Raw genomic sequence first — 27761 nt, forward strand, 5'->3', positions numbered from 1 at the left:
TGCTGGCACTCTTCAGAATGCTCAGTAGTGACAGGAGCTTAGCGACAAATTCATGTGTGTACATGACTAAGGAGAATTAGGTGTACAGATTTGGGAGAAGTTAGAATGTGTGTTAAAAAACAATATAATGATCATTAATAAATGAGAGCTATTAAGCGTACGGTTTCCAAATACATTACAGTATATTCTCCAGAATAACTTTCATTTTGTAAAACAAAGAGAAACATGCTTGCATCAAATAAATTTTAATATCTTTTCTCAGCATGTAATAAACAACTGTGTAACAGTTTAGAAAAATAAAAAAATAAGACAGATGAGCCTGTTCATTATGAATGAACAGGTCAAAAAGCCTCCTGACTGTAAAAGCTAACTTGGTACCATAAAACAGATTTCATTCACTCACCACAGTAAAAAATAAATGTTAATATACAGTATTGGCAAAAGGGGATCACACGTAATAAAGGTTAATTAGGAAACTAAATTAAATTACACAAATATATTATTTTTATATTATATTTACTCTGCACAAAAACCTATTCAAACACAAATATGAATTCATTAATCATCTCACTTGATCAAATACATCTGAAATGCACATAAAAATGTTTCTTGATATGTCGTACATTTAGATTATAACTTAAAGTCCTGAGAGATAAATGATCATTATTCTTAAAACCAGAGTAAACTTGAGACATGGTATTTTCATAAACGCAAAATCATCTTTGCAGGGAACATCAGTCAGCATGTTAGTAGCTTTTGTGATGTTTGACCACCCTAACAACAACAACAACAACAACAAAAAGGAGCTCAGAACAGCCAATCTTACTACACAGATTCACTTGACAAAATGTTGAAAGAAGGTCTCAAATAATTTGCTCAGTGACATTGTGAAATCGTATGGCTGGTTAAGCAGTGGACTCCACATAGTTGCCAGGAAAATAACCCTTAACTCCGTTTAGGACCCCTTCACACCAGCCATCCTCATTCCTGCTGGTGAGGTAAATGATGTCCCCCTCCTGAAACACCAGGTCACCCGGCTTGCCTGTGTCGTATGTATATAGTGCCACCACTTGTAAGGAAAGAGGATTACAATGGAAAATCAGTACTTGTACATATATTCTAATCGCAATTTAATGAATATTTATTCACCATGCAAAATTGTTCCTATGCCTGAAGATGCTTTGTGTTAGTTATGGGAGTAACTTCCGCTAAACTAAACAATCAGTGAAGTGATTTTAGAAACTACTGTAACTTAAGTGTAATGGTGTGGCATTATTCTCCTCACAGTTCATCTATCCAAAAATAAAATCAGAAATAACGAATTATTTTCAGCAGACCACATATAACGTCAAAAATTCAAAACAATTCTTTCCATGGCAATATGACAGATGTGTCGAACATTACTGTATTGCAGGGAATACAAGGAAGATAAATGGAAAAAACTAAAACTCAAAAGAGCTTTGGCCACAGATTTGATTGTTGTACAAATATCATATTAAAATGCCGAGCATAATGTCATTTGCATAATGAATAAAAATCACAAAGCAAAAATTACCTATCACCCCTTATTCTATATATATATATATATATATATATATATATATATATATATATATATATATATATATATATATATATATGAATTATTTTTAATTAATAATACACAAATGTATTATTTAAAAAAACATAATAATTATATATATATATATATATATATATATATATATATATATATATATATATATATATATATAATTAATATTGTTGTTATTATTATTATTATTATTATTATTATTATTTGTAACCATTTGTACATTTATTTGGATTCCGGGGTTGGCAATATTGTATAATTCTTTTTTTTTTAATTTTTATTTTAAGCTACACATTAATTGACCTTTTTTTATCTACTGTGATTTTCAATTTGTGGAAAATCTATTAAAAAATAACATATAAAAATAAAAAAATATTTTTGAATAGAAGTTCCTCAAACTGTAAATGAAACCCATCATTTGAAACGGTGTAAGCACAAAGCTGGATATGTATGACAATAAAAGCTCTATAATTAAGTCTAAAAAAAGAGTTGAGCCTATACCTTTCTCCAGATAGTCAACTGGTGCTGACATGTCATAGTCAATAGGGGGAGGCAGAGGAGGCATTTCCTCATAGCTGTCAAAATCATCTAGTGGTGGTGAAGGGGGCGGTGCTGGAATCTCAAGATCTAAATACAACATTAACACATTGACAACATTAGAGCAGGAACTGCTATGCATCTGATCACAAGCTTGTTTAAACCATACACAATTTTCCTCAAAGCAGCCCACAGCAGCTGTCAAATAATAAAAAGTACATTACATCCTCTGCAGGCTTTCCATTTCCAGGAAAAATTTCATTTTGTTGAGGATGTAAAACAAGTGTGCGATATAAGGTTAAAAAAAGGGGGGTAATATGGCTTGCTCAAGTGCAGACTGAGAAAGTGGCTAACATAAATGAAGAGCACAAAGAGGCCATACTTACCCAGGTGCTGCAGGCGGGCAGGAATCCTGCACAATGGACTGAGCGAGGCAGGCGGAGCCAGAGGAGGAGGGTATGGAGGGGGTGGGGGGATCATGACTGACAGGTGTCAATAAAGAGAAGCAGCATGACATGGAGAACTAATATTTCGAAACTGGCAACGTCTTCACGAACCAGCCAATTAAAGTGTGAAACTCTGAAGACCAAATGGGCAAAGATTTTAACTAATAGGTCTTTGAAATATTGCCATGCCAGAATACAGAAGTGTTTTGGTTGACTTAAAAGGGTTAGTTCACCCAAATATTAAGATGGCATTTACACTAGTGTGTTTTATTTTTGAGGCATATTAGAATACAATTGCTCCTCATCCAGACTGGAATTTTTACTTTGTTTCAGAAAAACAGACTTCTTCCACAGCTTTCTATACCATTCATGATCACTAGGCGTGCATTAATTTTGCCAGCATCAGTACTTACTGTCTATCAGTTGTGTAGTAGTCATATGAAAGGGCATCAGGGAATAATATGCAATAGTCTAAAAGACCAATCAGAGAGCAATTGTGGATAGCCATGCATCCATTTTCAAAAGTTTGCATTTCAGTCTGTGTAGTGTAGGCAAACTAAAACAGGTTCTTCAATGCTTTCAAAACACTGTGTTTTCACAAAACTTATATAAAATATATGCATATTAAAACCAAAACGCACTAGTGTAAACAGCACCTAAGACTCTGAGCTCTTTAATGCTCGCTTCACCTTATCCAAATCTTTATAAGTTTCTTCTTTTGTTGTTGAAAACAAAAGAAGATATTTAGAAGAATGTTGGAAACTAGTAGCCATTGAGTTCCATTGTATTTTTTTTTAGATGTAAATAGTTACAGTATACACAATTCTTACAAATATCTGCTTTTGTAATTCACTAGAAAAACAAATGAACTTATAAAAGTTTGGAACTACTTGAGAGTGAGCAAATTGTGAGCATATTTACATTTTATGGGTGAAGAATTCTTTAACATTCTTGCCATCAATAGTAGAAACTAGCAGTGAGCTTCAGTAAATAAGGACTGAGCAGGCCTTACGTGATTGAGCAGCAGGCAGGAAAAGCGAGCGCGTGTACAGCGAGCGAGCGCTGGGGCCCATGCGGACCCTGAGAGAGAGAGAGCGAGTGCTAGGAGGATGACGTCGCACCCGTGACCGGCGAGAACGCGGAGCTGAGTGACAAGAGAGAGACAAGTGTGAAGAACAAGAGCTCCGAGAATAAAAGCTTGCAGATACAAATAACCACAACACCAAGATCAGAAGTTTAAACTGGCTGCAAGATAAAGCAAATGTGATTTCATTTTAAAGCAGGACACACAACAAAATATCACTTTTGATCAAGCATGCACTTTTGTTTGGCCATTTTTGTACCTTCGATGTTCTCCCCTCCAGGCAGAGGTGGTGGGCTTGGAAGATCAAGGCCGTCAAGGGCTGGTGGAGGAGGCATGTCACCGAGAGCTTCAGGTGGAGGAAATCCAATCTCCTCGGCCACTGATTAAAAAATAATCTACTTAATTCTGCTGCACTATACAACTATTATTTATAGATTCCCTTACTCTGCCTTGACTTCAGTGACCAAATATGCCTTTAGACTAGACCAGTAATTCTCAACTGGTTTGGATCTGGATCTCACATTTTCCCTGGTCATTAAGCCGCAACTCTGTTTTTTTCTTGTATGTGATTTGTATTATTTTTTAACCTAGCAAGCCAACTTATAGCTCAGAGGCAGGGCTTGTATAACAATTTTTTTTCTGCAGGTGCTCGAGCACTGGTTGCACGCAACCACTGCCTTCATAGCACCTCCAAAACCAGCTTTTCGCATTTCTACCATTGAAAATTGACTCTTCCGACAGCCACAATATATCTGAAATGGCCTTTAGGTTAATGTGTTTTTCTCATGTGCATATAAACCGCATCTAAATGGAGCATCAACAGCTTTCACACACATCTTTCAAGATCAAAAAGCATCATAAGAACGCTCCGCAACCCACTCATACCTCCATTTTTGGGTCTCAACCCACCAGTTGTGAAACACTGGCTACACTATATTTTTACTTGACACATGCATACTTACTTCTATAGCATTTTTTTTGTTTGTTTTTTATTAGTAATTTTTCTTGTTTTTAAGACCATAAGACTTTTATGGTGACAAGATGTCATTTGTGCTGGGACTATCCCATATTTCAGCTCTATTTTTAGTGGTTTTCAAGTTTTGCTACGTATTTTAAAAAGGTCCGACCCTTCCTATCTAAACATGCAGTTCAACTTACTGTTCAAGCTCTTGTTCTCTCCAAACTGGACTATTGCAACTCTCTACTAGCCGGGCTTCCAGCAAATTCTATCAAACCTCTTCAGCTGCTTCAGAACGCAGCAGCACGAGTGGTCTTTGATGAACCCAAAAGAGCACATGTCACTCCGCTACTCACCCGTTTGCACTGGCTGCCAGTTGCTGCTCGCATCAAATTCAAAGCTCTGATGTTTGCTTACAAAGCGACCTCTGGCTTTGCTCCTTCTTATCTGCTCTCACTTCTGCAGATATATGTGCCCTCCAGAAACTTGCGTTCTGTGAATGAACGTCGCCTCGTGGTTCCATCCCTAAAAGGGAAGAAATCACTTTCCCGAACTCTCGCATTCAATCTGCCCAGTTGGTGGAATGAACTCCCTAACTGCATCAGAACGGCAGAGTCACTTGCTGTCTTCAAGAAACGACTAAAAACTCAACTATTTAGTCTCCACTTTCCTTCCTAATCTGCAACTGCCTCTCTGGCTATACCACTAACTGTTCTCTCTCTCAAAAAAAAAAAAAATTACATTACTAATGCTTTGCTTCTTAGACTTTACACACCTGAAACTTGCCTATAGCACTTATTCACTGTTGCTCTTATAGTTGTGTAAATGGCTTCCTTGTCCTCATTTGTAATTCGCTTTGGATAAAAGCGTCTGCTAAATGACTAAATGTAAATGTATTTATCTTTCCTTGAATTATTTTTTACAGAACAAAAAATCAGGTCATATATTTTTGTATTTCTAATCAAATATATGCAGCCTTGGTAAGCATTTTCTTTCAAAATATATTTTAACATCAATGTACAGTATGTACAGTAGTCAACATTTGAAGTGAATCAAAAAATACTTTCAATATTGTCCTTAGACAAGTTTAGTCCCTTTATTAATCAGGGGTTGCCACAGCAGAACTACCACCAACATATCCAGCATATGTTTTATGCAGCGGATGCACTTCCAGCTCTAACCCATCACTGGGAAACACCCATACACTCTCATTCACACACGAACACTACGGACAATTTAGCTTGCCCAATTCACCTATACCACATGTCTTTGGACTGTGGGGAATCCGGAACACCTGGAGGAAAACATGCAAACTCCACACAGAAATTCCAACTGACCCAGCTAAGGCTCAAACCAGAGACCTTCTTGCTGTGAAGCGACAATGCTACCCACTAGAATGAGTGTTGTTCAATAGTTTTAGAAACTTTACATATACTTTTTTGATCCAGTTCAAATGTTAACTCCTGTAGAGTAGCTGATAATCACCTAACATGGACAGAAATATTTTCACATATAAATACACGGCACTTTGGCTTACTTGATTCTAATTGGTCAGTCGCCACATTTCAAGGGATGTTATTCCCAGATAACAAGCGTTGAAACTAATAACAGGTTCATCCGAGAACTTCAAATCATCTTCTCCATCAGCGCATAGATTCATAGTCATATAAATACACACAGCCATTTTCATTTCTAACAGCTTTACTTTTTGACATCTTATTACTGAATAATACATAGGTTAGTGTATGCTCCATCTGCTCCGTTCAGAAGTTTTCATTTCTGTCAGCTTTGCATTTAATTGAAGAACTAACAAACTATTATGACTGTCGATTATACTGTCAGGATTTATTCTGTGATAACAACTGCCTGTATGTACTTTATGCCTTACATATCTCATGGTGTAGCCTGTTGTTACCTTAAAATGACCCGTCATATTGAATGATCAGTACAAACTAACCTGTTTCAAGTGGTGGAGCGGGTGGGGGAGGTGGTATGGCCATCATGCTGCTTGGTTCAGGTGTAGATGAGGTGGGCATTGGAGGAGGCGGGGGGATACTCTCGGTACAATCCATAGGAGGAGGTGGAGGTGGTGGTGGAGCTGGTGGAGCGGCCTCCTGCCCATGATTCACTTCACCCTCTGCCTCCATCATTGGGGGTGGAGGCGGTGGTCCTTCTTCCCGCACTTCTTCCGATAGTGTGCTGATGATGTCACTATCAGGGCTGGTGGGCCAGCTGGGCACTACAGGAGGTGGCACAGCTATACCAAAACTCGAACTGCAGTGATTTGAGAAAAATAGTTAGGAAAACTTACACTTAGGGAACTTTAAACTAAAATTTTTTTAACTAAATGGCATTTTATAGATTACAAATAAAATATATGTTAAAATTATATATAATTATATATTATATTTATTGTTTTACATTTCATTGTATGGCCAAATATCTGATTTGTATATGATATTATGTTTTGTTTACAATAGTTATGGAAATATGAAGTATTACAAAATATGGAATATTCTCAATATCTGTATAAGTATTTAAAATTAAACAAGGAGGGAAAAAGACAGACCAAGGCAAGCAAACAAGCTAATTATTTACTATGACAACTAACTATAACTTAGGGCTGGGCGATTATTTGAAAAGTAATCGAAATCGACATTCAGAACTTCTAATCGATCTCATTTTTCCAGGACGATATTTTCAATTACTTTCTCTACATGTCACGTGAGCCCGCTCTGTTAAGCCTGTGGCTGATTTATTCTTTTGAGGCCTTTTGCAGCCACATCTGATCTCTAGTAGGACGTCAAGTAGGACGATGGACCCATTTTTGAGGCGTACTTTGCACTACATTTTCGATGATTGAAAGCTGTACCAGAGATGCCTCGGGACGGCATATTATCCATTACATTAAAATTATTATTTACATAAAATATTTGTTTACAGAAGATGCAAGAAATGCACTGTTTAAAATATTATTTACAGAATATACAGGAGTTATTTTATTTAGAAGATGTAGAAGAAGTGTTTTCTATTTTAGTATAAAAAACTTTGAAAAAAAAAATTTTGTTTCCAAAAGTGCAAGTTATTTATTTTAGCTTTTTTATAAGAAAAAAGTGACTCTTGGTTTTCGGCAATGTGTGTTTAAATTTAGCGTTGTTCATCGTTGAGGTTCAATAAATAATGGTGGTGTTTGAATTCCTTCAATTATTTTAAAATCAATTAATGCACCCTTCATTCAGAAATCTCTGACTTGTAATTTATGAGCTTATTTATTGTACAAAACCTGTCAGCTAACTAAGAGGGCAAAAAAAATTAAATAAATAAATAAATAAATATAATAGTTGTTCATTTATTGTAATCGAGTAAAAATGTTCAATTAATCGAGTTTTAGATTTTACACCAAATCACCCAGCCCTACTATAACTCCTATAATCAATATTGGATTTTTAAAAATGTATAAATGTTAGTGGAGTTTTATCTGATCTGTTGCAGATTTTATTTAAAGTAGTTGTTTCTCCACCGCCTTGAGGAGCATCATTACGGACGTTTTACATTTGAACGAGCACCGTTTGAATGATGGATCTACATATCTACATATTTATTTTCTCAAATGATGCATCATACTTTGATAGTTCAGCCACGACTCATTTCTTATAAAAATCCAATCAACAAAGATTGGCAGAAATTAAAAACAATGTAGTTTATTAGCATAACGTCATCTGGCATTACAAATAAATGAACATGAGATATTTCTCCCTCTTTAACAAAATGCTCTCTGTTCTCATCAGTTCTGCTACAGCAACTATCACAGCAAGTCAAGCACAAAATTGCTTAATGCATGCTTTTTTAAAGTAAATAACACAAATACCACTGAAATGCATTTTAGTAAAAGGCATTGCATGTTTAAATACTCTCCTCCTATAAATGTTGCAACTGAAAGGGAAACTCTTGCTAATGGAATGAAAAAAGGTCAGCAAAAATAACTGCTTTTGTACTTTTTTATCTCTACACAGCAAAAAAAAAAAAAATGCTTTTCTTACTTTTCATATTTCTAGTCCAAACAGCTAAAAATTTTCAATCAAGAAATATTTTCTAGACAAACAAAAAATATTGTCTTGTTTTGAGAAATAATAGGTCAAAATTAAGTAGTAATCCCCCCTTAAAACAAATAATCTGCCAATGGGATAAGCAAAATCATTTCCCTTTCAGCATAATTTTGACCTATTATTTCTGAAAACAAGACAATATTTTACACCTGTCTAGAAAATATTTCTTGATTTAAGAATATTTGGATATTTGAACAAGAAACAAGACAAAATCTCTAAGTTAAAACATCTCTAGTTTTTGCAGTGTAATATTTTACAGCATGTTTTTAGTAATTCGTTGGTTTGTTCAGGGAAAAGCTGTTAGTAAATGTGGCTTTTAAGTGTGTTCTTACGCGATAGACTTGTCATTGAGTGAGGTCAAGGATGCTCCGTGAGACAGACTGGGGGCCACAGGACACTGGACAGGCTCTGGAGGACGCCCACCTCGACTTCATCAACACACAGAAAACGAAACACATTATAAGTGGCCAAACAGTTCATATTAGGCAAGAACTTCTGTATTTTATACACTTTGCCCTGAAAAGACGTGTGCATGTTTCATGTGCTTGTGCTGAGAAACTAAAGTCACCACAGTGCTTTCAGGCCGCGCAAAGAGGGGAAGTGGGTAGAACAAACAAAAAGCACTTCCTGGAGAAAGGACCTTAACTGAGTCAGAAGAGGAACACAGGACTGAGACTGCACGAGTGTGTCTGATTCCATCAGCTAATGTGACTGTATATCTCTTTTTTATGCATAACAGAGAGATTTTCATGGAGGATCTAACATAAAGTGAAAGAAGATGTGATGACTAGCATGATAGTCACTGTGGCTGCAGCTGTGTGGGTGTCACACAGGATGTGTTCTAGCGATAACAGGTAGATGTTTCAAAAAAAGAATGAAGAATTGGGTCTCAAGATTATGTAAAAACAGCATCTTTCATGTCACAAGGTAAAGAAAAAATGACTGACACAAAAACATTTAAAGCAATTGGCAGAAGAATGCATCCTGCAAAGTGTTGGTATTGTTAAATAAAACTATTACCAATCACCTAAAATAATCAAATAAAGTTTGTAGAAAACACTCTTTCATCTCTCTGACACTTGCACCAGTTTTGAACATTTGCACCAGACACTTTCTTACAATTTCACCATATTTATAAGAGTAAAAAAAGAGAAAAACGTTGTGCATTTATGAAGTGTGCTTCACGCAAGTGAGTGGGCTTGACAAACCACCTGTAGAAACACTCTTCTCTCTATATGCACCTTAAACTCCTTATGCTGTTCACACCAGATGTGGGACACGCAAATAAATCGTGCCTAAATAGCCGTGCGAACATTTTGAGTTTACTCGCTTCATTCATGTGTCACATTCGGTTCATTCGAGCATCAAAATTTACTTCACAATAGACACGGATTTACGTCATGGGCAGGGCTTCTGTCTGCCCAATGACTCTAGCTTTGTTGCTAAATGGCTAACATGGTTTTTATTGAGAGAATAGCTGTGTTTATGTGCTTTAGGAAGGCTAAAAACAGTGTATATATTTATTTGGCGCCATGTCTGAGTCCACTAGACTCTTTCTGAGGTGCACCCAGCTCTGTGAGTTCATCAACTCCTCCAGAAACTATACCTGGATGATGGAGGTTTTTAAGCAGTGCTTCAGACTGAGTCGAGCCCAGTTTGATGAACTGTTGTCCGATGTCAGCAAGAGGATTTCCCCTCTGGACACCAATAACAGGCACTACGTCATAATCACACCCTACAAGAGAAAGCTCCTGTTTGGTTAACGCAGCGTGACTGTCTGCTGAAGTTCAGATTTTCCAACTCGAGCGATTTGCATGAAACGTCAACCGTGCAAAACGTTCAACTCACGCCACCTCATTCGCACATACTGCACCGCAGAATGGTTATTCGCGTCTTTGTATTGACTTAACATGTAAATCACTCACACTTGACGCTTCATCCACATCTGCTTTGAACGCAGTATAACTCTAGCACTTAATTCTCTAAGCACTAACAGTTCCTTTGTATAATTAGCACTTCTTGTGTTTATTGCCTCTTCTTGTTAAATCACTGAATGCCTCCTCAATGTAAGATTCTTTGGACAAAAGCGGCTGCTAATTGATTAAATGTAAAATAAAATAAAATAAAAAGTGAACAAAAGAAATGTTGCTGTGGCAAATAACTTAAAAATAAAGTTGCACTGAAATATAAAAACAATAAAGTAAAAAAATTATGAAATAAATTCAAAGAAAATTAAAATGTCAATCAAAAAATTGAATAGTGTGTAAATAATACTAGAATAACACTCATTCTATGTAAGATACTAGAGAGATGTGAGTGTGCTGGATGTACCTCAGTATGCTGCCGCTGCGCGACATGGTAGCCGTTTTTAACTGCGGTTGGCCAGAATCCTGAAAACAACAAATAGGATGATTAGTGGTTTCTGGATGGAGCTACATTTTTAATATCAGTGACACACTGACCACCCTGACTCCTTTTTATCAGCATTAGCAAATTTCATGTCCAGAAATATCTGAGAACTGGAAGAGTTAAAAATATTGTCCAGAATAGTTTCTCGTGCAAACAAACATTGGCTGCATTCGAAATTGCATACTTCCCTATTATAATGAGGAAGGGTTTGTCAATGAAGTCAAAATTTACAGTACTCTTAAAGACAGTATTCTCAGACAAAAAATAGATTCTATATTATCCACTTATTCTGGAGAGATTCTGATAAAATAAATATATTTTAAAACATCAACAAAAGTCAGTCCAAAGTACTCGAAAAATGTGGAAAATTTAAAAAGCCTTTATTCACATGGTTAATCCTTAGAAAAACCTAAGCGTTTCGACAAGGAACTGCCATCATCAGGGTAACAGTGATCAGGTGCGTCTAGAGTTTCTTTTAAGTGCTACAATCACATGACTCATTTAAATATCTCAACAACACTAAAATAATATAAATAATATAACAAACCTTGTGGTCAACTATCATCATTAATTCAGCATTGATATAGGGGGACACAGGGAGATTGTGCATTTATTTTTTGTATGATTTTTTTTAGGATTCTTCAGAAATCATTTTAATAAGCTAATCTAGTGCCAACAATTTATATGTTCAAATTAGCTGCTTAATAATTTTGTTGATTCTGTGATGCCTAGTTTGAAGATTTCAGTATTATTTGGTGACTAGTCGTTTATTTAAAATAGAAATGCTTAGTAACACTGTATTTTTCCTTTTTGATAAATCCTTTTATTGCATCCTGGCAAATTAATTACTCTCAATACAATCTCACAGACCTAAAATGACCCTAAATAAAAAATTACCTTTTAGAAGTAAAAAAAAGCTTTAGTAGATATGTGGGCAAACGTGCTAGACTTTCTCAATTTAAATGTGTGCTTCAGCAGTTTTCTGTGGTTTTATGCCACTTGCCTCGTCTCTGACAAGTGCATTCCGGTGAAATGCTTGTAGCTTTGTGTTTGTTTGTCTGCTCACTGCTATACGGACTTTACAGGGTATCAATGAGCTAGCTTAGCATGGGTACTAGCACCAATTAATGACTCTAGCTGTTTTCCCACGCTGCTTAGTGGCTGATGGCCAGCCAACCAACCGTGAGTGTGAGTGTTTCCATGTGTGTGTGTGTGTTTGAGGGAAAATAAGGGAGTGATTTGAATGTGCCATTGCTCTGAGTGTGTGTGTTTGCACTGTTAATTCATGCCAGACTGAACTGTTTTATCACAGGATGTGGTCAAATATGACAAAGATTAAAAAAATATTTAAGCTAAAATAACATACTACACTTTATACCATTTTACTTTTCATTTATAACTTCTTTTCTAATTTCATGTCTTATTTCTAATCCTGGGTCGTCATTTATTCCCCTGTATAATTGTAAACTGGGTTACATTCTTTTTTTTTGGTGATTTATGAGGTTAAAACACAGACTAGAGAAGCATTGCTAGCAACAAGCTTCCAGTTTCTGTGTAAATGTTGGTGGATAATGTTAAATTTGCAATAATTGGCGGCTCTCTGCAACTCTTACATGGTTGCCCACTGAAGCTAAGCAGGGCTGTACCCGGTCAGTACCTGGATGGGAGACCACATGGACAAGCTAGGTTGCTGCTGGAAGTGGTGTTATTGAGACCAGCAGGGGGCGCTCGACCTGACAAGTCTGTGTGGGTCCTAATGCCCCAGTATTGTAAAGGGGACTCGGATGAGACGTTAAACCGAGGTCCTGACACTTTGTGGTCATTAAAAAAATCCCAGGATGTCCTTCGAAAAAGAGTAGGGGTTTAACTCCGGCACCCTGGTCAAATTTGCCCATTGGCCTCTGTCCATCATGGCCTCCTAACCATCCCCATATCATAATTGGCTTCATCACATCATTAATCTACTCTACACCAATCAGCTGGTGTATGGTGTGCATTCTGGCGCAATATGGCTGCGATCATGTCATCCAGATGGATGCTGCACACTGGTGGTGGATGAGGAGATTCCCCCAAAAATGTGTAAAGTGCTTTGAGTGTCCAGAAAAGCGCTATATAAATGTAAGTAATTATTATTATTATTATTATTACTTCAACCACATTGATACTCTTAAAAATCTTTCTCATTTCTCATTAAAGGTTTCAAAATTCTTTCATTTTCGCATAATATACATTTCACACCACCTCTTTTCTCAAAGAGACTCAAACAACTAAATCTGCTCTGCTCTGATTGGTCAGTCTGCCCAATCTGCTGTGATTGGGTTCAGCGGCTGAATGTTTAAGAAACTAAATATCCATCATCACCATATCTGAATTCCAACACAAGGCTAAAAGAAAAATGGTAAATTAGGAGGAACTAGTTGATTAACCTAAACCTATATTGTGTGCGTGACATACGCAGGAAGTTTCTTAGTGGCAATTTGAGAGAATAATAACCATTGATCCACATATCTGTTGATCTGATGAACCTAATGGTCAATGAGATTTTCGATTAGATCAGTTACGACTGTATATAAAATGAGTTTTATTTATTGTCTGAGCTCAGTTAATGAATTGTACACTCTTCAGAACTCTCTTATCATAAACTACAGTGCAGTTATGATCCAAGTAAGCGATTTATATCTCAGCTTCAGTGGTTATACCATAAGTGTGTGTGAAAGAGCATAAGTTGTGGCAGAATAAAATGTGTTTCAGCAATAACGTGGCATGACTGACATGCTGTTCATTTGTAATAGATCTAAGTGAAACTAGAATCACAGATGACTTGTTTCTATAGTTCATATATACAGACATTTATTTGTTGTGCACTTTAGCTTTAAAAGTTTGCAGGTTTTTAATATTCAAAAACAGCTACATTAAACACTGGATGGAATTTAATATTTGCAAAGGTATAGTGGGGCACTTAAAATCATTTGAAAATATATTTTTCTAATTAAAGTTAATAAATTTGCCAAAAAAACTCACCTATACTAAACACACACATAGTAATGAGTTAAAAGTCCCATGAAATTAAAATATATTTTTTTAGAGGTTTTCAGTATTATTAGTTTTTAAGATATCTGTAAGATACAAAACTGACAAAATTTGCGTTTAGAAAATATAAAACTGATACAAACATGTAAAGCTTGTAGTTTGTCACCTCCACCTTAATGGACCAATGTTTTTACCCGCGTCACCTCATATTACAGTTTCTCATCAAATCATAACCAATCAAATGCTCTCTAGTATCTGACAAGCCCCGCCCCTTCAAGATGCTTCTCGTTTGCTTTTCATTAGATGTACTTGAGCTCAATTGTTCTCACTCCATAGTGGTGATAAAAACAAAACGCTATTGGCTGTTTTTGTTAAAGGGGAGGGGCTACATTATGTCCCACACTCTCTTCGAGTTTTGGTTGAGATTACGTCAAACATCGAATAAAAATGCATAATTCAAAGCACTTCATGGGACCTTTAAACTGTAAGGCAGATTATGATTAGTTTTTTTGTTGCTTAATAACTACTATAGTCCTTAACAATGTTCAACACCCAATTCATGAGACTGTATGTTTTCTCACCTTCACTCCATGACCAACAGAGTCCAAGCTAGAGAAAGAGATGGGTGTGCGGGTGTACTTGAGCTTGGCTTCTTTGTTTTTTGCTGGTGGAACAACCTTATGATTGCGAGGAACCCTCTTCCCAACCGTAAATGCACCAATCTCTCTGCGGGCCACCTTCTCCCTGTGCATGTCCACTGTCTGAATAAAAGAAGAGATATAAAAAATATGATATCTGGAACTCAGCTCAAACCCATTCTTGTCTTAGGAGAATTTTGAAAAAATAAATAAATAAATCTGGTCCACTTCAAATATTGACTAGTATATAATGCTGTCTGCTCTTGTTGTTAATGTTTACCATTGTCTTGCACACATATCAGGTAAATGATATATGAAATATGACAAACCATTCATGCATTCACAGCAGAATGAACCGCCAACTTATTCAGCATAAGTTTTACACAGCAGATGCACATCCAGCTGCAACCCATCACTGGGAAACACCCATGCACACTCATTCACACACATACACTACGGACAATTTAGTCTACTCAATTCGCATATAGTGCATGTCTTTGGACTGTGAAGGAAACCGGAGCACCCGGAGGAAACCCACACGAACATGGTGAGAACATGCAAATTTCACACAGAACCAGTGACCTTCTTGCTGTGAGGCAACAGCGATACCCACTGTGCCACCGTGCTGCCCAATATGACAAATCTCTAAACAAAATTACTGAAACTAATTGTTGAATTTAAAAAAATGAGACTGGAAAAGCATCTACCTCATAAAAAACATGTGCCAGAGTAACTGGTGGTTCATTCCACTGTAGCAACTCCAATAAATCAGGCACTAAGCCGAAGGAAAGTGCGAGATTTAAAAATTAAACATTCTGGCCTCTACTTAAAATAGAATAGACTAAATAATAAGTGATCATAAGCATTTCCTTAACTTTTAAATTATTAAAAACTTGAAGATAAATGGGTAAAACCTGTTGGCTTAGCATAGTGACAAAGTTAAACAATTTTAATAGAAGGTTATTAGCATTTTGAGGCTGCAATGTGTTTCTTAAATATGATCTTTTAATGTTAATATTATGTCATAAAAACTATGGTTACACTACCTTGTGTAAATCATGGTTAACACCTTTAAAGGGCACCTATTTTACCCCCTTTTCAAGTCTTTTGTGTCTCCAGAATGTGTCTGTAAAGTATCAGCTCAAAACACCCATCAGATTATTTATTATAGCTTTCAGAATATTGGAATTTCTGCTCTGAACACAATGTAGCTGTTTTTGTTGTCTGTGCCTTTAATGCTGATTCTGCCCACCCACCGTTCCCACGTGCCTGTCAGAGTGTGCCTCAATCTCCACCTCGGCTGCGTGAGATAAACAGCACAGTGACAGACGGGAAAACCACACACCTACATCACATTGCGGTGGGCCTCAAAATGGGAGGGATTTGGACCCTATTTTAATGACAGGAAATAAAAAAGAGACATATTGTCTTTATACCACCCCAATATGACTGTGGACACACTATACCTACACACAGTTCAGTCCAAACAGCTTACAAAAGATGATTTTCATCCCTTTAATCACATTCAGATATTGACAGGCAAAACTTTCTGACCCAAAGATATTCTGACAGGTTCTATTCACTCAACTCCCACAGTATAACCTCAGTCTGTGATGTAGGAGGAACTAATGTTGTCAGTATAATACAGAAAAGCCTTGCTCAGACATCAGATACTTCCTGAATCTGGCCCTCAGACAGGGTGAGAAGGATCGCCATTATCCCAGGCCTGCTTGTTCCAGCTCTTCCTGGGCACAGTTCAGACAATGGAGAACATCAATCAGGGCTCAAACTTTGGCTCTGAGCGAGAGAACACTGGCTCTTTCATTCCCCCGCTCAGCCCTGCCTCAGGTGACCTGGTTCTGCAGGCTGAGCACGGAGAGCACTGGAATGCTGAGCCCAAGGGGATAGAGGAGGAGGCCCACAGAGTATTATCACCCGGGTGACAGGGGCCCCAAACACTGATTTCCACAACACTATCCCATCTAAATCATTTCAACAATTGGAAATCCCTCACCAAAACACTAGTTTTTTAAAACCAGTCATAGATTTTGGGTCAGTTAAAATATACGACAAAACTCAAGGCTATAAGTAAGGAATAATGCACATCAAGCCGTATGTTATTGTAGATTATTTCACAGATGTCTGGAGTTCTTGATATTAATCAGTCTGTCTCTATATTCCGAGGTGTTATTTCCAGATAACCTGTATTCGTTTTTGCCAGCTTTGCCTTTAATTAAAGAATTAATAAACTATTATGGCTCAGAACAATGTTTTATTTTTTATATTTTGTGGCAAGAAGTCATGTAATAAGCAGGATAAAAGACACGCAGGCAGTTGTTATTACAGGGCTGTCTGGAATACTTGTTTCTGATTGGTAATTTTCCACTTGTATGTTATTCCTAGACAACAACTACTGAAACTAATAACACAGGCTCATCCGGTACTTCAAATCATCCTGATTGTCAATGAATATGCTCGCATCCATGTATCTACTTGTCTGTCATGACCCTGTTTTTCACTGCTTGGTGCCATCTTGTGACTGAATAATACATAGGTTGGTGTATGCTCTATTCAGCAGTTTTCATTTCCTTCAGCTTTGCGTTTAATGAATTATTAAACTATTATGACAATTTTTGGCAAGTATTCTGCTTTTTATTCTGTGAAAACCGCCTGGACATACTTTTTCTCACTTATTACAGAAATTCTTACAGCAGTATTAAAACAGAGATGACTATAACAGATATGTAAGACTGCAGCAGCTGTGTTTTTGTTAAACAAGAGAGAGTGAGTCTGTGAGACTGAGATGTACTTAGTAATTGTACATTTAAAAAAAGATTTTTTTTTCTAGGTTTGGCCTTCAATCCACAGTGGAATAGGGCTTTATCTAAAAAATGTTTGCTTTTCCTAAAGCTTGTTCCAAGTGGATACATCTAAAAGTGTCCTACACTACTTTTTCTACAAGTGAATGATTATTATTATTATGGTGGCTTGAAAAGCCAGCATATTGTTATCTATCTTAAACTTATTATTATTCTTCTTCTTCTTCTTCTTATTCTTCTGAGACTAATTTCTAAGTGTATCTCCTCCTAGGCCTTTCAAGCTACACACTTCAAACTTTCGTCAAACCTTCAAACTGGTCTGACTCGGGTTGCTATATCTTTTCTAACTGATCCGACCTTGGGTTTTCCGAAAAACAACCCAGAAAAAACCCAAAAGTCCCATTGACTTAACATTGGGTCAAACTTTGTGAGCTCATAACTCTGCATCAGACTGTCCTACAGACTTCTAACTGGACTCATTTAACTCAGTCTAGCCAGCAGCCAATAACTGATGACTTTTTAACTTACTAGCCACTTCCTAGCAACCACTTACAGCACCCTAGCAACTGTCCCATAGACTTCCATTGTAAAAGACTCCCATTTACTTAACATTGGATCAACCTTTGTGAGCTCATAACTCTGCATCAGACTGTCCCACAGACTAGAGTCTAGCCTCATTCAACTCAGTCTAGCCAGCAGCCAATCACTGATTACCTTTAAACTTACTAGCCACTCCCTAGCAACCAATTTCAGCACCCTAGCAACTGTCCCAGAGACTGTGACTAGCTATTCTAACACACGCTAACAGTTTTAACATCCTACTGACATGCTAATCTTGCTAGAAAGGTGCTAGCAACACGATAGTGACATGCTAGTCATGCTAGTAACATGCTAATTCATGCTAGAATCATGCTAACAACATGCTAATTCATGCTAGAAACAAGCTGACTCATGCTAGAATCATGCTAGTAACATGCTAGTTACATGCTAATTAATGCTAGAATCATGCTAGTTACATGCTAATTCATGCTAGAAACATGCTAATTCATGCTAGAATCATGCTAATTCATGCTAGAATCATGCTAACAACATGCTAATTCATGCTAGAAACATGCTAATTCATGCTAGAATCATGCTAATTCATGCTAGAATCATGCTAACAACATGCTAATTCATGCTAGAAACATGCTAATTCATGCTAGAATCATGCTAATAACATGCTAATTCATGCTAGAATCATGCTAATAACATGCTAATTCATGCTAGAATCATGCTAATAACATGCTAATTCATGCTAGTAACATGCTAATTCATGCTAGAATCATGCTAGTAACATGCTAATTCATGCTAGAATCATGCTAATAACATGCTAATTCATGCTAGAATCATGCTAATAACATGCTAATTCATGCTAGTAACATGCTAATTCATGCTAGAATCATGCTAATAACATGCTAATTCATTCTAGAATCATGCTAGTAACATGCTAATTCATGCTAGAATCATGCTAGTAACATGCTAATTCATGCTAGAAACATGCTAGTAACATGCTAATTCATGCTAGAATCATGCTAGTAACATGCTAATTCATGCTAGAAATATGCTAGTAACATGCTAATTCATGCTAGAAACATGCTAGTAACATGCTAATCCATGCTAGAATCATGCTAGTAACATGCTAATTTATGCTAGAATCATGCTAGTAAAATGCTAATTCATGCTAGAATCATGCTAGTAACATGCTAATTCATGCTAGAATCATGCTAGTAACATGCTAATTTATGCTAGAAACATGCTAGTAACATGCTAATTCATGCTAGAATCATGCTAGTAACATGCTAATTCATGCTAGAATCATGCTAATAACATGCTAATTCATGCTAGAAACATGCTAATTCATGCTAGAATCATGCTAATAACATGCTAATTCATGCTAGAATCATGCTAGTAACATGCTAATTCATGCTAGAATCATGCTAGTAACATGCTAATTCATGCTAGAAACATGCTAGTAACATGCTAATTCATGCTAGAATCATGCTAGTAACATGCTAATTCATGCTAGAAACATGCTAGTAACATGCTAATTCATGCTAGAAACATGCTAGTAACATGCTAATTCATGCTAGAATCATGCTAGTAACATGCTAATTCATGCTAGAATCATGCTAATAACATGCTAATTCATGCTAGAAAAATGCTAATTCATGCTAGAATCATGCTAATAACATGCTAATTAATGCTAGAAACATGCTAGTAACATGCTAATTAATGCTAGAAACATGCTAGTAACATGCTAATTCATGCTAGAATCATGCTAGTAACATGCTAATTCATGCTAGAAACATGCTAGTAACATGCTAATTCATGCTAGAATCATGCTAGTAACATGCTAATTCATGCTAGAATCATGCTAATAACATGCTAATTCATGCTAGAAACATGCTAGTTCATGCTAGAATCATGCTAGTTACATGCTAATCCATGCTAGAATCATGCTAGTAACATGCTAATTCATGCTAGAATCATGCTAGTAACATGCTAATTCATGCTAGAAACATGCTAGTAACATGCTAATTCATGCTAGAATCATGCTAATAACATGCTAATTCATGCTAGAATCATGCTAGTAACATGCTAATTCATGCTAGAAACATGCTAATTCATGCTAGAATCATGCTAGTAACATGCTAATTCATGCTAGAATCATGCTAATAACATGCTAATTCATGCTAGAAACATGCTAATTCATGCTAGAATCATGCTAATAACATGCTAAATCATGCTAGAAACATGCTAGTAACATGCTAATTCGTGCTAGAAACATGCTAGTAACGTGCTAATTCATGCTAGAATCATGCTAGTAACATGCTAATTCATGCTAGAATCATGCTAGTAACATGCTAATTCATGCTAGAATCATGCTAATAACATGCTAATTCATGCTAGAAACATGCTAATTCATGCTAGAATCATGCTAATAACATGCTAGTAACATGCTAATTCATGCTAGAAACATGCTAGTAACATGCTAATTCATGCTAGAATCATGCTAGTAACATGCTAATTCATGCTAGAAACATGCTAGTAACATGCTAACTCATGCTAGAAACATGCTAGTAACATGCTAATTCATGCTAGAATCATGCTAATTCATGCTAGAAACATGCTAGTAACATGCTAATTCATGCTAGAATGATGCTAGTTACATGCTAATTTATGTTAGAATCATGATAGTTACTTGCTAATTCATGCTAGTAACATGCTAATTCAGACTCGGCTTTTCAAGCCACCATAAAGTTTGTCCTCAAACTTTAATATCTAGTTTCAAAATGTGAACAATTCTGAAAGTAAAAAAGCAAGTTTAGTCACATGACACAGATTATACCGATGTTTAAAGTGGCATCACCTGAAGCCAGATAAGTGCTGTTAACCTTTATATTGGTACTTTGTACAACCTTTGTATTATATTTTTGCAACAGGACGAAAGAAAATGTAGTTGCAATTGCTATCCAGCAGTAAAACAAAGGTAGTTTTAGATCAAAAATGAAATATCTTGGATTTGGACGCACCCTAAGGGGTGTTTTTGTTTTTGGGAATACAATGATTGTACCAGAACAATAGGGTATAATTTATATCTGGCTTTTGGTTTCATCTCAAGCTGTTTCTATCACCTTGTGTTAATGGGCATTTTGAAGTATTGCATGAGAACAAATGATGGAAACCAAGGGTGTAGATTTGGCATGGATGAAGGGGATGTGTCCTCACCAATATCCAGCAATTACTGAAATATGCCCACCAATAATTGAATCACCTTCAAAATAAAATAATGCTACGTCAACCTTTAGTAACCTAGACATGCAGAAGGGGTTAAATCACGTACTCTTCTCTGGTCCTCCCTCCCACAAACACATAAGGACAGTGTGATTGGCTGGGCCACAATGACAATGAAAAGTGAGAAGAGCCAAAACAAGGAAATTTTCCAGTCCTCCTTCACTGTACAAGACATGGACATAAGTAGCTACTTTTCAAACAGTCAAGTTTTAAAGCCAAGTTCGCTTGGAGTCCACCATAATAATATTAACCAAAGCTGTGCAATTAATCGAAATTCAGTTTTGATTTTGGCCTTTATGATTATGAAAAATAATAATCGGGATAAAACAGTTAAACTGTGTCACGTGCCTCTCTGAATTTCTCTACATTCAAAGCCAGATTGCAGTAAAATCATGTAAATTGACTTTTGCAGAATGGGACGTCTTTCATAATTGTTATTCCAGTGTGTTTAAAGCCTCTATTCATGTTTTTAAAAAGCACGGAAAGCGAATTTGTGCTGTTCTATGCATGCGTGATAGAGATATGTGTCCACAACAATGCCAAGAGCAAATCTACACCCTTGATGGAAATGGAAACATTCATTAATACATTTTCTTTTCAGCTTAGTCCCTTTATTTATCAGGGGTCGCCACAGCGGGATGAACCGCCAACTTATCCAGCATATGTTTTAAACAGCGGATGCACTTCCAGCTACAACCCAACATTGGGAAACACCCATACACACAGATACACTACGGCCAATTTAGTTTATTCAATTCACCTGTACCGCATGTCTTTGAACTGTGGGGGAAACCGGAGCACCCGGAGAAAACCCACGCAAACACGGGGAAAACATGCAAACTCCACACAGAAATGCCAACTGACCTAGCCAGGGCTCGAACCAGCGACCTTCTTGCTGTGAGGCAGTCATGCTATCCACTGCGCTACCGTGACGCCCCCGAAACGGAAACATTCGAATAAAAATCCCTTAGTTTGCAAAAATGTTTTTATGCTCGCTTTTTTGACTTGCGAGAAAAAGGGTTAATGTGAATAATGGGAGATGGAAACGTATTTGCTTAATAAACTCTGACGTGGCAAACATTAAAACCCCTTAATTAATCAGCTGTCTTCATTATGCTTGCCTTGTTTACTCTTGGTTACTATGTTACCAACAATACAGTCTGCCTCTCTAGCAACTTGATGGAAATGCACCTAATTTCCACAAGGAATATTTTATTTTTTTGCAAAATTCCAAAGGATTTGCTTCATGTTAGGATGAAAACTCTGCTTCAGTGACCTTTTTTTTTAATTTTCTATAAATATTTTGATACATACCAGGAAAGAAACTAGTATAATCAGTCCAAGTTGTTGTTTAAAAAATGTTGTTTGACTGTCTTCAGTGAGAAAATATTTAAATTAATAATAGAGTAATTCACACTCTTAAAAGAGAAGTTGCTTTAAAGGTGATGAGTGAGCAAAGTTACCACAGTTTCCAGACCAAACCTTGAACTGATCTTTAATTACTGAGTGTGAAAAAGGAACCAGCACATGAACAAACTGCTAAATGCAGTGCATCTGAATGACAACTTCCATTTTTTAAAATGAAATGAAAGGCGACACTGCGGAGCCGATAAAGAGTCCACATGACACCGCTGAACTCTTTTACAGAGTTCTTGAGTATCTCTAAACATCTGAACTTAAGAGACAAAGAAGAATGAGCAGATACCTGTCCGATCTGGTTGACAGAGGACTCTATCTTACGGAGCTGAAGGGTTTGTGCGTCCAGTAGCTTGAGCACATTGGTGGCCAGAGAGCTGATCTGATAGGCCACACTAGCCAAAGACTGGGTGGTGAAGGCCTTAGTCTCTTCCAGAGCTTTGTTGCTGTCATTTCCAGACTGCAGAGATAGAAACATCTCATTAATATAACTGTTGATCTGAAATTTGAAGCATACTTTAGGTTAAATTATCTTCATTTTTATTGCACATTATTACTAGCTCTTGTTATGGTTGGTGTTGCAAGCAATATGTGCTCTTATTTATCAACCTGAAGCAAAAATAAAAGGGAAGGAGTTTTATGTACAAATACGCAAGTGATTTTGTAGCTAAACACCATTGCTTGCATTTGTTGACCCATGATTCTTTGACTTAAGTTCAGGCCACATTCATCTTTTTAACATTTTTATTAAGGCATTATTTAATGTTGGTAAATTATTTCTGTCATTGAGACTGCTATGGAAGCTTGTTTCTGCAACAAAATAAAACCTACAAATGGTAATTGCTGTATTAATGTAATATTTTTTACTTTATTTCATGTCAATTATGAATTCACAAGTTTTACATGACACAATTCTTACTTTTTTCTCAGAGTTTGGTATAGTAGTTTCAAGTTAAAAACAATTTATGCCTCATAATATTAGTAACATTAACATTTAGAGAAATTAAATCTGATTTGAAGACAAAATGTGTTAAAATAAGGGAAAAAAGTCATAATTCTGAAAGGAAAAGTTTTTAAAAATGTTGAGACAAAACTAGAAAAATTTATAAAGGTTTATACCTTGCCATTTTGATTTTTTTCCCATTCTATATCTTTTATTAGATTAGATTAGATTCAGCTTTATTGTCATAACACATGTACAAGTACAAGGCAACAAAATGCAGTTTAGGTCTAACCAGCAGTGCAATAGCAGCAAGTGCAAGATACAGGTATAAATTATAAAGTGCATTTAAAGAAAAAACTATGGTGATATTTACAGATGGATGTACTATGAACATTATATACAGATTGTATTAGCTATGATCAGAGATTTACAATAGATGAATATATGTACATTGCTATTAATAATCAGAAGTATGCAGATATATATGAACATAACCACTGCACATATACATTTGTAATTATGTACAATTCAATATGAATTAGTGCAACCTATGTTTATGTGCAATATTGCACTGCAGTTTAACAGTTCTTTTTTCTTTGAATTGTAAAACTTCGAGTTTATATCTGAACTGTGAGATGTAAACTCGGTTACTTTTATTCATTCATTCACTTACTTATTCAGTCATTCATTTACTGGTAGAAAAAAGGCTTAGCAAAGACATGGCAGCAAATGAAACCTTGAACCAGGGGTCAAATGAGATATTATCTCTACTGTAAGGAAGACAGTCTTGCTTCACTTTAAACTAATCTTCCTTCCTGAATGATGCTCAATAACACATTTATATTTGGCGGATACTTGCATGGGTATGAACAGCTAAGATCTATTTCTGCTTCAGTATTTTAGCAGTTTTACAAGATTTGGAGTCAATAAACATCAGTGGTGGAAACAGTACTGAAAAATCATAAGTAAAAGTACCATTACTTGCCTAAAAAATGTAGTGCAAGTAGAGTAAAAGTATCTGTTGTAAATATTACTCAGAGTATGAGTAAAAAGTAGCCCTTTTAAAAGTACTCAAGAGTAGTGAGTATTACGCTGTAAAAAACTGATGTATTTACATCTCAGTTGTGGATGTGTTAACGTAACATTATGTAGTGGATTTAGTTGTTGCCCAGCAGGTGACCAAAAGTCAATGTCTAGACAACGTCTAAGGACAATGTTATTTTAATGTCCAACAACGATGTCAAATGACGTTGATATTTGGTTGATTTTAGGTTGTGTTGGAAAGTGACCAAAATCCAACGTCGAGCATCTCAACATCTTAAACCAGGGGTGTCCACACTTGGTCCTGGAGGGCCTTGTCTTGGAAAGTTTAGCTCCAACCCTAATCAAACACACCTGAACCAGCTAATCAAGCTCTTACTTGGTATATTTGAAACTTCCAGGCAGGTGTGTTGAAACAAGTTGGAGCTAAAGTCAGCAGGACACTGGCCCTCCAGAACTGACTTTGGACACCCCTCTTAAACCAACATATTAACGTCAAATACTGAAATTTATTAGTCAGGTATGGCAACCAAAATCCAACATCTGATAGACGTCATAGTGATAACGTCCACACAACGTCAAGCTTTAACATCATTAGACGTTCATATCAGATATTCGGTTGATTTTAGGTTGGACTTTGGACATTGAGGTCAGCCTGACGTTGGGTTTTAATGTCAACCCAATTTTAATTTCCAAACAAAATGCAATGTCCCCATGACATTGGGGTACAACGTCAATCTGACGTCATGACGCCATTTCGGTCATCATACAGTAAACATTCGTCATATTCTCATCAGTGACATGCATTTAAACAGTCTCTGGGTCAAAGCATGTAAAGATTTTGGACATCTTCTTGGACATTTTTAATGCCTCCAAACAGTTTTCTGCTATTATAAATCTCCCATGTCTTGAGGTGGTTCATTATGAAGAAATTTACGTTCTATGTGTGATTTGATTGGACAGGAATCAAAGGACTGATTTTTCTAATCCCTATAGACAAGAAAAAATAAAGTAGTGACTGCAGGTTGAAGGAAAGTAGTAGAGTAAAAGTAACAATACTGCACTAAAAATGTACTCAAGTTAAAGTAAAAGTACACCTCTTTGAAACTACTTCGCAAATTACTGTTTCTGAGAAAAACTACTCAATTGCAGTAGTTTGAGTATTTGTAATTTGGTACTTTACACCACTGGTAAACATAACAAGTAACTGGTAACACATCTAAGTACTTAAATGTTTGCATGACCATTGTAAAGATTTTGATTCTTAAGGGTCATGAAAAAAATTCTTGGTGTTTTCGAACCACACTATAAAAAAGTATGCTACTTGTATTGATCTGTTGTGGTAATTCAGTTGCTGTGCAATACAACAACTATAGAATAAACTATAAACAACACAATACTGCACTCATTTTTAACAACTACTGGATATTACACAGTACACCAGTTGAGTTTACTGTAGTAAAAACTAAAGTACACTACACTGTTTTTTACAGTTTATCAATTCACGCTATGTTGTAGCATTCATTAACAAAGTGTTGTAAATTCTATAATGATAATACACTTTACTTATAGACTACACTTTATTAATGCACTATAATGTTCACCATTTAGGCTATAACTTAATATAGTATTTTTAAGGATCGAAATATATTTACCTTTTTAAATTAAGTTTATAACTTAAACTAGCCATTTCTAGTGAATTTATATAAAGACAAACAATGAAAAGCGGTGCAGAAATGCACATACGTATACTGTAAACTTAAAATGTCACGTATGCTATCCAACAGTTAGATTGAATCAGATTTTTTGCTTTCCTCAGTTTTAAGTCTCTCAGATTGACTCAGTAAGTGTGATGATGTGATGGGTCAGAGTCTTGCCTTCAGGTAGTTGTTCTCGCAGTACTCCGCTACTTTGTGCAAGTTGTCGTAGTTGTCTAAAAGTGCTTTGCGGGCAGTAGGAGCCTCCTCCAGTATTTTTGTGATTTCATCGCTGTAATTTTGATCCTTCATAGCGCCGTGGATTGAGAAAACCGTTCAAGAACAACTCCGGAAACTTCCCTGCGACAGTTAGCCGACTGATGGCAGTCTGTCAGTCAGAACTCATCCGCCACTGCCTTCCTCTGTCATCACACACACACAGCTATGATGCTGCAAACTCAGATCATCTACTCATGTCCTGTGCAGGAATGTTGAAACGAGGCATTTGTCAGCTTTTTATTTCTTTACATTTAAACTTGTTATAAGTTAGCAGCTGAAGTGACTTTTGAGATCCGCTGTTTAATAATATTGTGTTTAAAAAACACATGGTCCCTTCAGTGGCGGTGTATACTGTAAATACGTAGTGTATACATATGCGTGGTGAAAATACGCCCTCTAGCGACTCAATCGATTGTCACAGTGTCATATTTTAAAATATATAAAGGGGAGAGAAAGGAAAACCGAGAAAGTAAATGAGTCAAATAAGAACAAGGAAGGAAAGAGGAATAAACTGTTGTTAAACAGCAACACCGCAAGAAGTATCTATTTTCACTTACTGTTTTATGAGGATTGTGAAGTCAAACACATCACTCCTGTCTCATACGGTTTCGTATATACGAGGGGTGCCCAAACTTTTATTTATGAGGGGCCAAAAAGCATACTTGATTGAGGCTAGTGGGCCAAAGGAAAATAAAGTTGTCATGGGTAATTTCCTAGTTTATTTAATGTTTACAAATGACTAGAAAAAATTGCTTTATATTAACTAATACAGTTTTTTACATTTAATAATGAACTTATTACAATAAAATCAAAACAATCTCATTCATAACAGAATTGCACTAGTTTTTGTCTTGATTTGCTTGCCGTTGTCTTCTGCATAGTCCTCTATCCATTGAGTGACAGTATTTTAATTTTATAAAATCAGATTCATTT

The 27761-nt window shown here is 36.2% G+C and overlaps 1 protein-coding gene across 1 annotated transcript; it reads right to left on the minus strand.

Annotated features, from left to right (window-relative positions):
- Positions 1-389: 389 nt before the first annotated feature.
- abi3a (ABI family, member 3a) lies at positions 390-26982 on the minus strand. The gene is made up of 9 exons (XM_056453744.1): positions 26730-26982; positions 23158-23328; positions 14743-14922; positions 11054-11112; positions 9055-9150; positions 6574-6890; positions 3918-4037; positions 2093-2218; positions 390-1069 (listed from the first exon to the last, which is right to left on the minus strand). The coding sequence occupies exons 1-9, from the start codon at positions 26859-26861 to the stop codon at positions 906-908; spliced, it is 1365 nt and encodes a 454-aa protein (XP_056309719.1). The 5' UTR covers positions 26862-26982; the 3' UTR covers positions 390-905.
- Positions 26983-27761: the final 779 nt, after the last annotated feature.

The sequence above is a fragment of the Danio aesculapii genome, chromosome 3 (assembly GCF_903798145.1).
Source record: "Danio aesculapii chromosome 3, fDanAes4.1, whole genome shotgun sequence".
NCBI classification, from domain to species: domain Eukaryota; kingdom Metazoa; phylum Chordata; class Actinopteri; order Cypriniformes; family Danionidae; genus Danio; species Danio aesculapii.

Excerpts from the sequence above, each read along its gene's own strand:
- abi3a (XM_056453744.1), bottom strand. The coding sequence starts at position 26,861 with ATGAAGGATCAAAATTACAGCGATGAAATCACAAAAATACTGGAGGAG. Across the intron at positions 14,923-23,157 it reads CTGTCAACCAGATCGGACAG|ACAGTGGACATGCACAGGGA; the intron begins GTATCTGCTCAT and ends TCTTTTATTCAG. Across the intron at positions 2,219-3,917 it reads TGGAGGGGAGAACATCGAAG|ATCTTGAGATTCCAGCACCG; the intron begins GTACAAAAATGG and ends TGTTGTATTTAG.